Consider the following 14,549-nt stretch of genomic DNA (forward strand, 5'->3'; position numbering starts at 1 on the left):
CCCTCCCAGTGTTAATGTGGGTTTCCTAGGGGGCACTCTAATGGCTTCATTACACATTTCAAAGGCGAGCAAGTGAATTGCATAGTCAACATGGCCAAAAATGTCTGAACAGTATTTCTGTGTTTGGAGGTCCTGTCCAATGTGTCTACATTTGTGCTTTAAAACCTGTCATACACAACACACAAGAAGGTGCACTACAAAGAGATGTTTTCAAAGTTAGACAAAGAAAATTCAAAATCATATCAAAATCAATTTTTTATTGTCACATACACAATCATACACAGTGCAACACTTAATGAAAGTATTAGGAGCAGTGGGCAGCCAATGTGCTGCACATTCTTATAACAGTTACCACCCATAGGCATATGGATATCATGTCAATCTCTAAGAAGGTATTGTACCCCTTTCTAGACTGTGATATTTTCAAGGGGGGTGCAGTTGTTTTCTGAAACTTATCCAGTAGCAAGAGGGGAGTCCGACTTCCAAATGATTGCTACACATTTAAAATAATTTTAGATATGCACTAATATTTCTAAAATGTATAAATAAACAAAGGTCTAGATCCAATGGAAGATTGAAATAATACTCACTATAATAGACATTTAGGGAAAAACGCATATTTTCAGAGAGAAGATCGATGCCACTCTCATATTTGTCTGTTAAAGAGGGCTACAGCAAGCAGTCAGTTAGCTAAGCTTAGCACAGAGACTGGAAACAGAGAAACAGCTAGCCTGGTTCTGTGGAAGAGTAACAAAAACTGTCTACCAGAACCTCTTAAGCTCACTAATTAACATTTGTAGCAGTTGCCAGAAAACCATGTGAGTTACTCCTCTAACCCAAGAAACAGTCCAGCAAATAACGGCCATAAAATGAAATATTGTTGTTTTTACCCTTTGTGTACATTACTGTTTGTGTATAGATTAAATGAATGAGATTAAATGGTCATTAGTGAGCTTTAAAGGTGTTGGTAGGCGGATTCTGTTACCTTATGACTGAGCCAGAGAAGCCATTGACGCCTGTTTACAGTCTTTATTTTTAGCTGAACTAATGGATGGATGTAAGAGTGGTCTCTCCACCAATATGTGAACAAATATATTTCTGAACATGTCAAAGTGATTTGTTTTGTCAGTGTGTCACACCATAGTCTACTAATCATGAAAGAAAGTGTAATCAGGTAAGTGTGTAAAACAGAGCTCTCTTCAATTCCACATCTGAAGCACAATTCAGGCTTGGATTTATGCAACTTCTGGGGTGTGTGGCAGCGTTAACAGAAGCTCTAATGTAAAATCCTGTTCCTAGCTCTGATGTTAGCGGACACACTATTGTGAGACACACCTGACCAAAGTTCTGCATCAATCAATGGTGCCTCTTCTTTCTAATTATTTGAATGACTATCTCAAGCAGACCATATAACTGTCTGCAGTTTTAGAGATATGTGCCAAGAATTGATTCAAAACAAAGCAATTATGTGATTCTAAACTTGAGTTGCTTAATAAAGAAAGATCTATTATGTTTATATTGCATGCAGAGAAAAAAGGGCTATCAATGTACCTGAAATCCTAAATCAACATTACAAACTATGAAAATGAAGTAAAACCCATGACCTCAATGATTTTACAGAGGTACTGAAAGGTGTTTGTAAGAGCATGTAAGAGAAAGGTCAGTGCTTAGAAGATAGGCCCATTAGTAGCATCTTCCACATAATCAAATTAAATTCAGACATCTTTGTCTACAAAGTCCGGAGCCGCCTTCTTCGTTTAAAGCAAACCCCTCATCCTTTTTCCAAGTAAAATATCTGATCATCTGAGCGTCTCTAACTGAACTGTCACAGATGATTAGAAAAGGAACAACTCGTCTTGGTATCCCAAAGAGCATGGGGTCCTCACAAGAGAGTGAGCCACAACTAGAATCAATGTCACTGTTCAGATAATCATGCATTGCCGATTTACCATGTAAGATGCATTTTGTTTGCTGCCTAACTGAGTAAAGCTTCTATTCATTTTTAGATTTTTCCAGAGAAAAAACGTGGTCAACTCAATAACGACGCTTTCCTCTTGAATATTCCATCCCTGGTCGTTGAGAAGCAAATGTTTTGTGTTATGTTGTTTGTCTGGTTGCTAAAATGATTTCTGTTCAAATGTTTTTAAACTAATATCCTTGTAATCTTGTTTTTCTTTTCAGTTAAGATGTGTGAGTGTTTGGATAGTGTGATAGAATAACTCAATTAGATTTGTTTTAAACAGTAGTTCTCAATTTGGTAATTAAAGCATTTTATGTTCAGCAGTTGGCATGTGTTCCATGAAATAATTTACAGTAACATCAGTGCTGTATTAATAGTTCATAATTTAGACAAGTTAGTTAAACATTACAGAAGAAATTCTGCATAAAGTGGGAACCTGGTATGTGTCTTTTTCAATAAAATTTGTTCTAAAGAGGATTAATCAATTAAATGAGAAATAAGTATTTTACAAATATTCTTAGGGAATGTCTCTTTATCTGTTTGTAATCAGGTATACGCAATTCCAGACTTTACGTATGAAGAGTCACGCAGGGACAGTAAGATATTTTCAGAATCACAAACAAGGACCTCTCGTCAGTGACCTCTCCTCTCAGAAAACCATGTGTTTGTCACACACACACACACACACACACGCACACACACAGGAGTGTGAAATCACCATGTTCCAAGACTGAGTTGGGGGGAGGGTAGTCCCAGTGGGCAGATATCTATGTGCACTTGGACGACATCAGGCAAAGCTATGACCCCTGAATTCATGAATGCTCTCAGGAAATCAGTGTTTCATATCTGCTGGGGTCAACAGTGGAAACTGATTTAAAACCTCAGTGTGTTGCTAATGTGAGACACACAACACATGTAGAAAAGAAATTACAGAAAGGAGGATGTGAAAGACAACATGACTGACAGTACAGCTGTAACCAGAGAGCCTTTAACTTGTAGTGGCAGGTCATTATATTTATCAGAATCAGAATCAATCAGAAAGAGCTAGTAAACATACATATATGTAAAAATATATAATATAGAATAAACAGATGAAAAATAATAGAACTAGCCTATGTGTAGAGAAAGAACAATGTGGCAGATATTTACATGTGCATTACTCCAGGTTTGTGTTGTGAATATAATATATAAAAGTTATATATATATAAGTCATAATTAAATGTAACTGCTGTTTTTTTGTCATGCTTATGATATTATCTTTGTTCCTGCTCAATTACCTTTACTGAAAATAAAGACTGGATTATTCATGTGCTTAAACTATAGGTACATTTATATTCACATATTTCAGTAATTTAGCTGCATTCACCACTGAGACATACAATGAGCGCAATTGTAGAATAAATGTAGCTGCTGCATACTGTACAACAAGGCACTGAAATTTATCACCAAAAGCAGTGGTACAATTTTAATTTTAAGTGCATTTACTGAAAAACTGAACTGAAGTGAGGACATTTTATATTACTCAAGTGTTTCCATTGTTTGCTACTTGATACACCTTCTGTCTATTCCACACATCCAGTATTTAGCGTAATATTATAATATTATTGTATGAATGTTGTGCTTTTACTCCACTAAATTTATCTGACAGCAGTATCTGAAGATCTTTTCATAAAATATGATGTTAACGAACTAGCCAGTAGTACATAAAGTAGTTTAAATTGGCTCCACCTCAGCGAGCTACAATATTAAAATGCTGCTTACATGTTAATGTATCTGTATTAATAATACAATAGTATCCTATTGTACATATTACAGTATATACAATATAACAGTATACATTATTAGTCTATAACATTCAAAGGGGAACAATCTGTGTAATAAGTAGGACTTTTACTTTACTACTTTACTTTACTTTACATTTTGTAATATTTCTGTACTTTTACAATTTTGAATGAGGGACTTTTACTTATAACATATTATTTCAGTGTAATAATATGAATTGTAATCACTACTTTTACTTAAGAATCAGAGTACTTCTATCACCTCTGACCAAAAGTGACTATAAATTAAAAAAAAAAAAAAACATTATAAAACTTGAATGCCATGTCTAAGTCTTCTCTAATTTGAGGGACATTTTCAAGGCTGACGTGAATTCTTGAAAATAGTTTTAATGTGTCAGAGAATATTTCACACTGAAACGTAAACGAATTACAAGTTTAACATTCTTGTGCAGTGCAAAGTAGTGCACGTCTTCAGTTTCATGCAATGCATAGTAGTGTAGGTCCTCAGCTTCATGTAGTGAGGCAGCGCCATCTAACGTCACGGGGCTGCAATGACGTTGAGGCAGCTACGTAACTTCCTGTTTAAACATGGCGGCGCACTGACGAAAGTCACATTATTTCTGCTGCTGCTGAAATCTACAGTTATTGCTGTTAATTACATCGCATGAACGGTGAATAAAAAAGGCGACATCTAGGAAGATTTTGCTTTACAACGTTAAACATCCGCAGAGGTATTTAGCAAATTTTTTACTCATTTCCAAACCGCACGTAGACTTCAAACAGGAGATGCTCTGTACTGTTAAAGTTAGCCTTTAGCTCTTGACATTTAATGACATTTCAGGGTTATCTGATATGTAGCAAATGTGTAACAGTATGAGACTCACTGCTGGCGTTGTTTAGAAATATATTTAACGTGCTTATATACACTTCGGTATAAAGATGTCTTTTTGTCTGTTGCAGGATAATCCAGCCAACACCATGGTTCATTTATGTGAGTAACGTTATGCAGCCTGAACAGACAAGACAGCTTTCTCAAATAGTAAACAAAATTTGCTGGGGAAATTGGCATTTACTGGAGCCATAACGTTACTGTAAAGTTTATTACAATGACTGTGGGGCTAAACTAACATTTTTCATTTTCTTTACTGATATTGTAAAGCATAGTGTGGAAAAATTAAGAGACCATCTTAAAATGTCTTTACAAATAAATAACACAAAGATATGCAATATGAAATAATGTGAAACTCTTTAGAGCAGCAAATATTTACATTTGAGAAGCAAGAATTAGATAATATTTGTCATTGTTGCTTGATTAAGTGTATTGGTTAATTGATTATCAAAATTATTGTTGCTTAATTTTCTGTCAGTCAATTTATCCACTAATTGATTTGACACAGTATGAATATACAATACAAATATGCCATCAGTTGCCCTTTATTAAGGACACCTTGTGAAAACAGTTTGGCAATTAATCCTGCCTTCATGAAGGTTATAATGTTTTAGAGAAATTGATTTAACTCATATGATCATTTTAGTAGTTTCAGGTGCTTTTCAGGTGCTTTTCTTTTATATTGCCATACACTGAGAGATGTTTCTTATATTTTGTCCACTCCATCCATATCAGTAATTGTAGACTACATTTTAGAACCTCTCTAAATCATTGTTTACAAAAACTCAACATTATAAAGGTAGGATTTAGACTGCATTAGTCTTAGCTAGGTGTATGTAGTAATAAACTGAGTATATGTATTACACCTTTTGTAGAGCAGATGTCTTAAAGTGCTTCACAATATAAGAGAAAAGCAACAGACACAATATATGATCAATACATGAAGTAAGATGTCAATCTGATAAAACATGTGCTTTTCAGGAAATGAGTTGCACAAGGTGGTTAAGGCCTCTGACAGTATATCTACTGTCTACAGAATGTTGGTTATTCATCTCTCACTGATGCAGTGAGGTGTATAACAGTTACAAGAAACTCATTTTATTGCTCTTTTTGACAATGCTCATTTCCTTCTGCAGCATCACTCCTACTAAAAAAGTACCACGGGGGTTATGTGGTCATCCGATTGGCTCTTGCGGGCCACAAACAAGCTAACAGACCCTTTTATCGCATTGTGGCTGCTTATAACAAAAGGGCAAGAGATGGTAAATATGTAGAGCAGCTGGGTACCTACGACCCCCTCCCAAACATCTACAACGAGAAACTTGTCAGCTGCAACTTCGACCGGATCAAGTACTGGATCGGCTGTGGTGCACACCCTACAAAGCCTGTGGCCAAACTTCTAGGTGTGTATTCACTGCATGAGCATGTTACTTTAAGGTGGATCAACATTGCTCAATTTTATTGCTGGCCTGCTCAGAGAGTTGTGCTACTCATAGAGGTTTGTTTAATCAAGGAGGGCCATCCATGCCTTTTACGAGCACACAAGACTCATCTAGATATATACTTCCGTGTGTTTCCTATTCTTTAGAATCCTTGAACTGTTTTATATATTTATGCCACCGTAGATTATGACTACAGTCTAGTACTATTATGTGTTCAATGTACCCTGACGTACCTCACCCATGTCCTCTGGTTTAAAGGATTGTACAAATACACATTATAAAATACGTATTTTATAGTCATAACAAGTATTCTTGGGCAGTGCCTATTTTTCCATACCTTTATACCTTCCTGACATTTCACCGTGGTATATGATGGTATTTCTGTAAAAACAAAACAACAAAAAAAATAATGTAAAAGCTGAGCTGCTGGTGATTGAAGTCCTTGTTGTTGCGAGGTGTGGTGTGGGGACAGAGAGGACCCAAATGCAACGTTTGGAGGGAAGGAGGTTTATTGAGGGAGAAAGGGGTAGAGGGATTAGAGTGGAGGAAGAGGTGGATGTCGGGGAAGCACAGGCACGAAGAACCAAGGAGACAAGGGGCCAGAGAGCCGGGGAACACTGGGGCTGAGGAAGCGAGGAGTGGTGGGAGAACTGGGAGGACGCCGTGAGGGAAGTCTGAGGTGGAGAGGGCCGGTGGATGAGCCCAGCTGACTGAAGGGAGGACGAGGGTGAGTGTACCTGGGAGGGAAACAGACAGAGAGACAGGGTTAGGGATGGCAGCGACAAGGCACAGGGAAAATGTGGAAAAACATGGAAGCCTGAACACGGAAGTGGCACCGGGTATGGAGCAACAACGATCAAGCGAGGATGGTGTGGAGAACCGGGGTTGAAATACAGGCAGTCATGAGATGATTACTGGCAGGTGTGGCAGGCTGACGAGGTGGCTGATGAGATGCAGGTGCAGGTAGTTGGCTGGGCTCAGGAGCAGAGGGAGGGAGAGAGAGAGAGCACACAGGGGAGAAAACACAGGGAGGCAGGCAGGGAACAGAAAACCCTTGGAAAAAAGCAGAAAAACTGATAAAAAGGAGAAAAAACCAGGACACTCACCGTCAGCCGGGCTGCCACCACAACACTTGTAGCATGTATGCCATTGTATAGCCTACAATGCTGTGTGTGTAATATGCAATTAGCCTGCAAGTCTTGCTTGGTTTAAAAACTTCTGGCCTATAGAATAATGAATGGATAGGAAATAAGCTCCTTTCTTCCATTGATTATTGCTGGAGGACTCGATGACACTTGTTGCTGCAACGGAGGCCCGTCAGTAGGCTGAACAGAGATGATGTGCATACAGCTTTGTCCATGTTGGCTGGCTCACTTTTTTTAGGGGGTGGGCAACCTTATTATTTTAGATTGAGATTGTGATCTAAGGCATCCACAATAGACTTTTCATGCGAATCATATAGATTGCGGTATTTAATGTCCATTTACTTATACCTGCAAACTTCAAATAACCTTATTGACTACCTAATCCACTGTACAAACCAATAGATGGATGTAGCCAACTAGATGGCTATGCTTATTGGATGAATTATTTAACGTGGATCTTCCTTAGGTGAAGTAATATGTAATATCTTTAACGTAATGTTGTTTTTAATGGTGAAATGGAGATATTCATAGGCTATTTAAGACTGGCTGTAGTCTACAGGGAAATTTCAAAATTGAGAAAAAAGATCACAATTTAGAATGTGGATCATGATTGCGATTAAATAAATTCTATTTTTTTTTTCTTTTTTAGCCTGATCGCTGACCCCTGCCTTTATCATTGGGGCTAAACCCAAAATGCTCCCAAACAGGTGCAGATGCATTTTTCTTTTTTACTAGTCCTGTAATATTATCTCCACTACTTGCAGTCGCCGTCAAGTAGCTCCTTTTTGGGTGTGTGTGTGGTTGAGCAGTAGAGAGAAGGAGCAGAGGAAAATGTGAGCTGTGAAGTTCAGTTGTAAATGTACAGTGTAGATTACAGTTTATCAATGAATAAAGGTTGCAGCTAAAGCTGCGGTGATGCTTGTGTTGTTTCCCAACTGCTGGAAAAGTGCAGGGGGTTATTGTGTTGTTGTGTTAAAGATGATGTCAAGCAGTCTGACGCAGCGTCGCCCCCCTACAAAACACCACCTCAATACAGCATGTCCACATCAGTTTAATGGAGAGAGGATGTCTTGATTTTTAATGGGATTGAAAGTCATACTGGCAAGCCTAATAACAAGCATCTAAAATGTTACTCGGTTGGTTCCCCCTGAAATTGCGTACAAGGAATTTAAATTATTTTAAAATTATTTTAAAATGACGATGTATCAGCATTGTCAATTCCGAAAGATTGTGGCATCTCCAGGCAATGTCTGTGGTCTTACTCTCTCCCCTCTCTCTTTCCGCAGGGTTGGCTGGATTTTTCCCTCTGCACCCTATGACGATAACAGAGGCAGAGCGTCAAAGGGCCCAAATGGAGATGACAGAAGCACCTACAAGAACAGGGGATGGTCTGGAGTAGGGACAGAAGGAGGCTGAAGTGTGAGAATAAAAGCTGGGGACTGTGTGTGACTGTCCAGTTCAAGAGGATGAGAGAGAACTGGTCGTTTTGTTTCCTAACTTGTTGAGTGGACTGCTCGTAGCAACGTCAGATATGGAATATTGAAGTGTTTGTTGCTTTAGCAGCAGCTATGAACAATTCATATTAAAAATTATTCATGATAAAATGACATATCTTCATGTTATGTTTTTTGAGAGTTGAGAGCGATAACAGGCAATTATTTGACTTAAATAAAGTATTTCAATATTATAGCTTTTGTTTGCAGGAAAAGTAGCAGATTTTTTCTATTGTCCTCTCCTTTACAGATGATCCGCACCAAGAATATCAAAAGATCAATCGTTTTGTTTTCTTTCAACCTGAATTGTGAACCTTGAAATCATCCCTCCTCCTTTTGTCTATCATCTTTGTCTTTTTTGGGGAGGGGGGGTCATGAGTGTATGTGACTGTGCACACATGAATTAATAGTAAACATCAGTAATGTAAAAGAAAGAAAGAGAAAGAAATCAGAAAAGAAAAGTGGGTGGGTTTGTCGATTTACAGCACTTAGTTCTTCTTTGGCTCAATAGCAAATTCTCCACCCTTACTCACTTTGTACTGTGTGATAAGGAAACCATTGTAAACTGGAAAATGACTCTTCACTGGAAGAAGTCATGTAAGTGCAAATATTTTTGTAATCATGATACAGTAAATCATGTGAAATAGCCAAGTGGCATTTTTTTCCCCCATCAGTCATTGGGGTCATCCTGTAAGTTTTAACTTGTATTGACCACCAAAATGCACAAAGAGTCATATACAGTAAATAAGTAGTTTCAGGCTAGATTTGACTTGATTAAGATGGAAAAAGCAACAATAATATAATATTTATCATGCCACACACTTAATTCTGTGATTAACAACCTAAAGCTTATTTGGGCTCTGTTCACAAAAGGCACAAAGATGAGCTCTGGGGGATCATTAGCAGTGATAACCAAGTACTAATTGAACTGAAATATAAGTCATATTTTGATGATGAATTTTCTCCAGTATATATAAACTGCTGTCTGGTGTGCCTGTCACATGAGTAGTCCTTGCGTGCTTGCTCTATCTTGAAAAGGTCAGAAGTGCGGTTTGATAAAGGTAGTGATAAAAAGAATATTTGAGCCAAGACACACTTAGCTACACCCAGGTAACAAGTACAGCAGAAACAAATACAAAACTTAAAATAGTTCTGCTGTTGGTATTGCTAAATTTCCTTTAGGGTTGTGGCATAAAAGTCAGGTTGATTCTTGAACATGTTGCCGTACTGAGCATTTCAAAATTCAACTGTAATTAGCAACAGGGTGTTGCTGAAAAATTATAGTCAGCAATTCCACTCTGGGTCGGTATCAATAAATATGATCTGATTTACTTATTTCATCAACATAATAGATAAAATTGTAAAAATAAAAATAAAAAATGCCCCAAATAACTTCCATTATTATGAAATTATAGCTTTCCATTATGAAATATTCAGGGTTTTTTTGTTCCGTGGTATTTCAGAACATATCTTCTAATAAGCAAACACAGGTGTGGAGAACTTTACCCAAACCTCTTGTGGTTTCAAGATCAAGAAAAATATTTGTGTTTTACCACAGCCTATGGATTCCTGGTGCTATTGAGAAGGTTTAGTAACTTTGCTGGGATCATGTTTACCAGTGTATTTATAGCATGGCTATTCAATTCTAATGAATTGAATTAACTATATTGTAAATATGTTGCTCAATGCAAAATTTCTTAAGAGTCACGTGACCTTCATTATGGCATGGCCACAGCATATAAATATCGGATTGAAATAAATTTCAACAACAAAGCAAATAAAATACTATTTGCCAGAGTTAATGAAATATAACAACTGAATAGGTGTGTATGAAGAACAAAACATGGATTGATAAATAAAAAATGTAACAACATTTAATAACATTCATTTATAACTTTTTGTAGTAAGAATTACAGGATTGATTTTACACAAGATCTGTAACAAAATTACAGAATACCACTCTACTGATGAAAAAAATGCAGTTACAGTTTCAGTATAAACAAAAGTTACCTCAATGGTGTAACACACTGCATATATCAATAATGCTATGCATAACTCAGTAAACACAAAACAAATGGCTTGTCAGAGCAAGTACATCAAGGCATAATGTATTTATTTGTGCCAAAGAATACATTTAATGACACAAAATTAACACACGTATTTGACTGTATTATAAACATATTCACTCAGTGAGCCTTTTGGTTCATACACTTGTTCATACATTGTTTATTAAATCACTGGTGTCTGATGTATCATTGTGTGATTTTCCTACTAAAATCACACCTACCTAAACTCCACCTCACCCACTCATACCTTAGTTCTTGTTCACTTCAACGTCACCATGATCTGGACCTGTAAACGCTGCAGCGTCATGCCACAATACACAAAACGTTTTCCTAGGGAGGGGACTACATCTGTAACAATCTCAGTTTACCAGTTGATCATTGATGACACACAGTAGATCTGATACTGACAAATGTTTATATGGCCTAAAACTGCCACAGGATCAAACTTAACTGCCAATTCACCGACGATCATTAGGGGAGTTTATTGGAAATTTACTGCAAGACTGAAAATTACAGGACCTCAACTTTATTCTACTTCATTGCACTGCATACACGTTCATGGCGTGAAAGACATTGCAGCAGTTGAAGTATTTCATACAGGAAAATGAATAAGTGGATTAATTTGAGATCCTATAATTGGAGGAGGCTTTCTACCCTTCTTATCATCCTTACTTTTGTGGTCATCGTGCTCATTGTATTCTGTGTGTTGTTTACACAAAAAGGCGGTAAGTCTGTGATTTTTGTAATTATTTTGAATTTAACACTCTTAATACTAAAATCATTAAACAATATATACATTGCAATTACATTTTCCCATGATTAATTTTAGTTTTCCTGCAAATCATTGAAGAATAACTGCAATAAAAACAGAAAGTACACATAGTACATACATTACTCTGCTCCTCTCTGTTAAAATGTACACTAATTCTCACACAATACTTTAAGGTTATTTGTACTCAGTACAAAGTACAAAGAGTTATTTATGGAACAATAATGTTCATAAAAATGTGAATGTTATTTTGGTTGTCATTTATATGTTATTTTACCTTATACGTCACCTGTAGTAGTTTTTTGGGAAGCTTCTTCAAAAATCTGGGTCCAATTAAAATCGTTATGGAAGCCCTGAGATTCATTTATACATTTAATTTACTCTGTTTTCCCGTGATACTGGATTAAATTGTTTTTCTCATGATCTCAAGTTATTTATGTCATTATCTTGAAATAACAAATGTTGTTTTCCCGAGATAACAAAACTTTGTTTTCTCAAGATTATGACATAATTAATTTGAGATCTCAAGGAAACAATAATGAATTAAATGTGATAGGCTGCTGATAAAGCTGTAGCCTTGCTAACTGTCTTCTTAGATGACGCACACTAATATGTATATTATCTGAAACAGCAAGAAATAAAACAATTTTTAATTGAACAGAGATGTGATGCGGTGATCTAGGGCTGTCCCCGACTAGGGATTTACATACATCGTCAAGTCCTGCCTGTAGTCGTGGGGGTGGGGGGGGGGGACTCATGGTGGCTCCACTTTAATCTTGAGAAGGTTCAGAGCTGTAGTCTCTATTCATTCAATTTACACAGTAAATTTCCAGCTAAACTGACGCTTATAGTTGACCCTTTTCTTTCTTTCTCTGTCCCCTTCCACTCACTGGTCTTGTGCAGAGTTTTGCGTGCATGCCGTGCTGCCGACAACTGCATAGACGTCTTGGTTCCTTGCGGGTCTATTTCAAGTAGGCGGATATTTATTAACGATATTATATTCTTTGTGTGGTTAATCAACGGTAAGAAATTATCCGTCCTGCGAGGTGCAGACAACATGGCACAACACCGGTGAAGCTGGGGCTCCGTCTCTTCTTCCACTACACACATACACGCTACGCCTACACATTGACGACACTGACGACCCAGGGTTAGGATTACAATTTTGGATTTATTCACGCATTAAATAAAAACATTTATTGAAAGTTTTTTTCTTTTTACATGTTTATTTACAGCATTAAACATTGAAATGTTTATTGTAATAGGCTGTATATTAACTTATTGTAAGAAAACTGGTAGTTCTATGTAAAATCAGACATTGAGTACCACCATATCGCATGGTGTGGCATGATCCTTGTTTCGCTGCGAAGCTTCGACTGTGAGATTGACAGTCGAATCAGGCTCCGCCCATCGAAGCATTGAATCTTCGACTATTCGGGGTCAGTCCTACGGTGATCAATGTTCTCCTGCTCCTCTGACATTGCTACACTGAATGATGTTTCCTGCATACGTTTAATATACTCGACTATCCTTTTGTTTTCTCGAGGTCTCAAATTAATTATGTTGTTATCTCAGGAAAACAAAGTTTTGTTATCTCAAGATGTTGAGCAAATTGTCCGGTTATCTCTGTAAAACAAAATTTGTTATGTCGACATAATTACATAAATTTTCAATCTCATAAATAAAATGTATAAGCTTCTTAGGGTTTCCGTAAAGCATTACTTATCTGTTGCATAACTTTCTCAGGACATTCATACCTATTTGTTCATGCAGTTTTCAGACTGTAGATTGTAATAATCAGTTAATAATTGAAGAAACGGAATGGTGTAAGTATACAAACATTACACAGATATTAAATATGTGTCAGAGGGAAATAAAATACAGCCAATTCAACATTGAAGGGATTTTTATTTTATGACTTAAGTTATTAATATGTTAAAAAACTGAGTCTAGAAGCCAGCCTCTGCAATACTGAAGATGAACAAATATAAATAAAATAAAATTAAACTAAATAAAAACTAAATTCAACAAGATTATATCATGATTGTAAACTTTGCCGACAGAATTGGCTAAGACAGGGTATTGTCAGGGTATTACAGGGACACCTTGTTAAAACAATAAAAAGACAAATGTTAAATTTGTGTAAACTGAAGATTTGACATTAAACTTAAATTGTGATGCAAATGCTATGAGGTGCACTGGCAAATACAATTTTTATGCAAAAACATTGTCTTGTTTAACAGGAAATCAAAATGCAAAAAAAGACCAACCTGATGAAACATGGAGGACACCAAGGATAGAGGATAACTTTGCAGAAAAGAATCTATCAAATCTAAACATGACAAGCAATAAAATGTCAGATGTTTTGCTAATTAAACCTGACACTCGTGATTCTGAAGAAAAGTACTCCAGTTATACAGCAAAAATAGGCAAAACAAAAGGAATAGGAACAACTGAAATAGCATCACCGCCATCAACGCTCACCACAAATGGAGTGAAAATGGCTACCAACAATGATCATTCGACAACAATCAGTTCCACCACAAATACGGAACTGCCACCAAGTTCGCACTCTACATTCCCACCAATGACAACTCATTTCACACAAACATCTCCTGAGCATGAAACTGAAACAACACCAAGCAGTATGAGAACATCTCAACATCCATTAACTAGCCAGGAAACCTCTACAACAGTGTCGTCAGCCACAGAGCAACAATCTTCATCTGCTACAACAATGACACACACAGGAACAAGTGAAATTGCATCCCCGCCATCAACACTCACCACAAATGGATTTACAATGACTACCAACAATGATCATTCAACAACAATCAGTTCCACCACAAATACGGAACTGCCACCAAGTTCGCACTCTACATTCCCACCAATGACAACTCATTTCACACAAACATCTCCTGAGCATGAAACTGAAACAACACCAAGCAGTATGAGAACATCTCAACATCCATTAACTAGCCAGGAAACCTCTACAACAGTGTCG

At 36.9% G+C, this 14,549-nt stretch overlaps 1 protein-coding gene across 1 annotated transcript; it reads left to right on the forward strand.

The window, feature by feature from the left end:
* The first annotated feature begins 4,310 nt into the window (after window positions 1-4,310).
* Window positions 4,311-8,824, forward strand: mrps16 (mitochondrial ribosomal protein S16). Its single transcript, XM_046075087.1, has 4 exons — window positions 4,311-4,472; window positions 4,702-4,732; window positions 5,767-6,033; window positions 8,504-8,824. The coding sequence occupies exons 2-4, from the start codon at window positions 4,720-4,722 to the stop codon at window positions 8,614-8,616; spliced, it is 393 nt and encodes a 130-aa protein (XP_045931043.1). The 5' UTR covers window positions 4,311-4,472; window positions 4,702-4,719; the 3' UTR covers window positions 8,617-8,824.
* Window positions 8,825-14,549: the final 5,725 nt, after the last annotated feature.

This window comes from Micropterus dolomieu, linkage group LG18 (genome assembly GCF_021292245.1).
Source record: "Micropterus dolomieu isolate WLL.071019.BEF.003 ecotype Adirondacks linkage group LG18, ASM2129224v1, whole genome shotgun sequence".
Lineage (NCBI taxonomy): Eukaryota > Metazoa > Chordata > Actinopteri > Centrarchiformes > Centrarchidae > Micropterus > Micropterus dolomieu.

Bases quoted from the DNA above. Each gene is read 5' to 3' on its own strand.
- mrps16 (XM_046075087.1), top strand. The intron at 6,034-8,503 runs GTGTGTATTCAC...CTCTTTCCGCAG, and splicing joins GCCTGTGGCCAAACTTCTAG to GGTTGGCTGGATTTTTCCCT.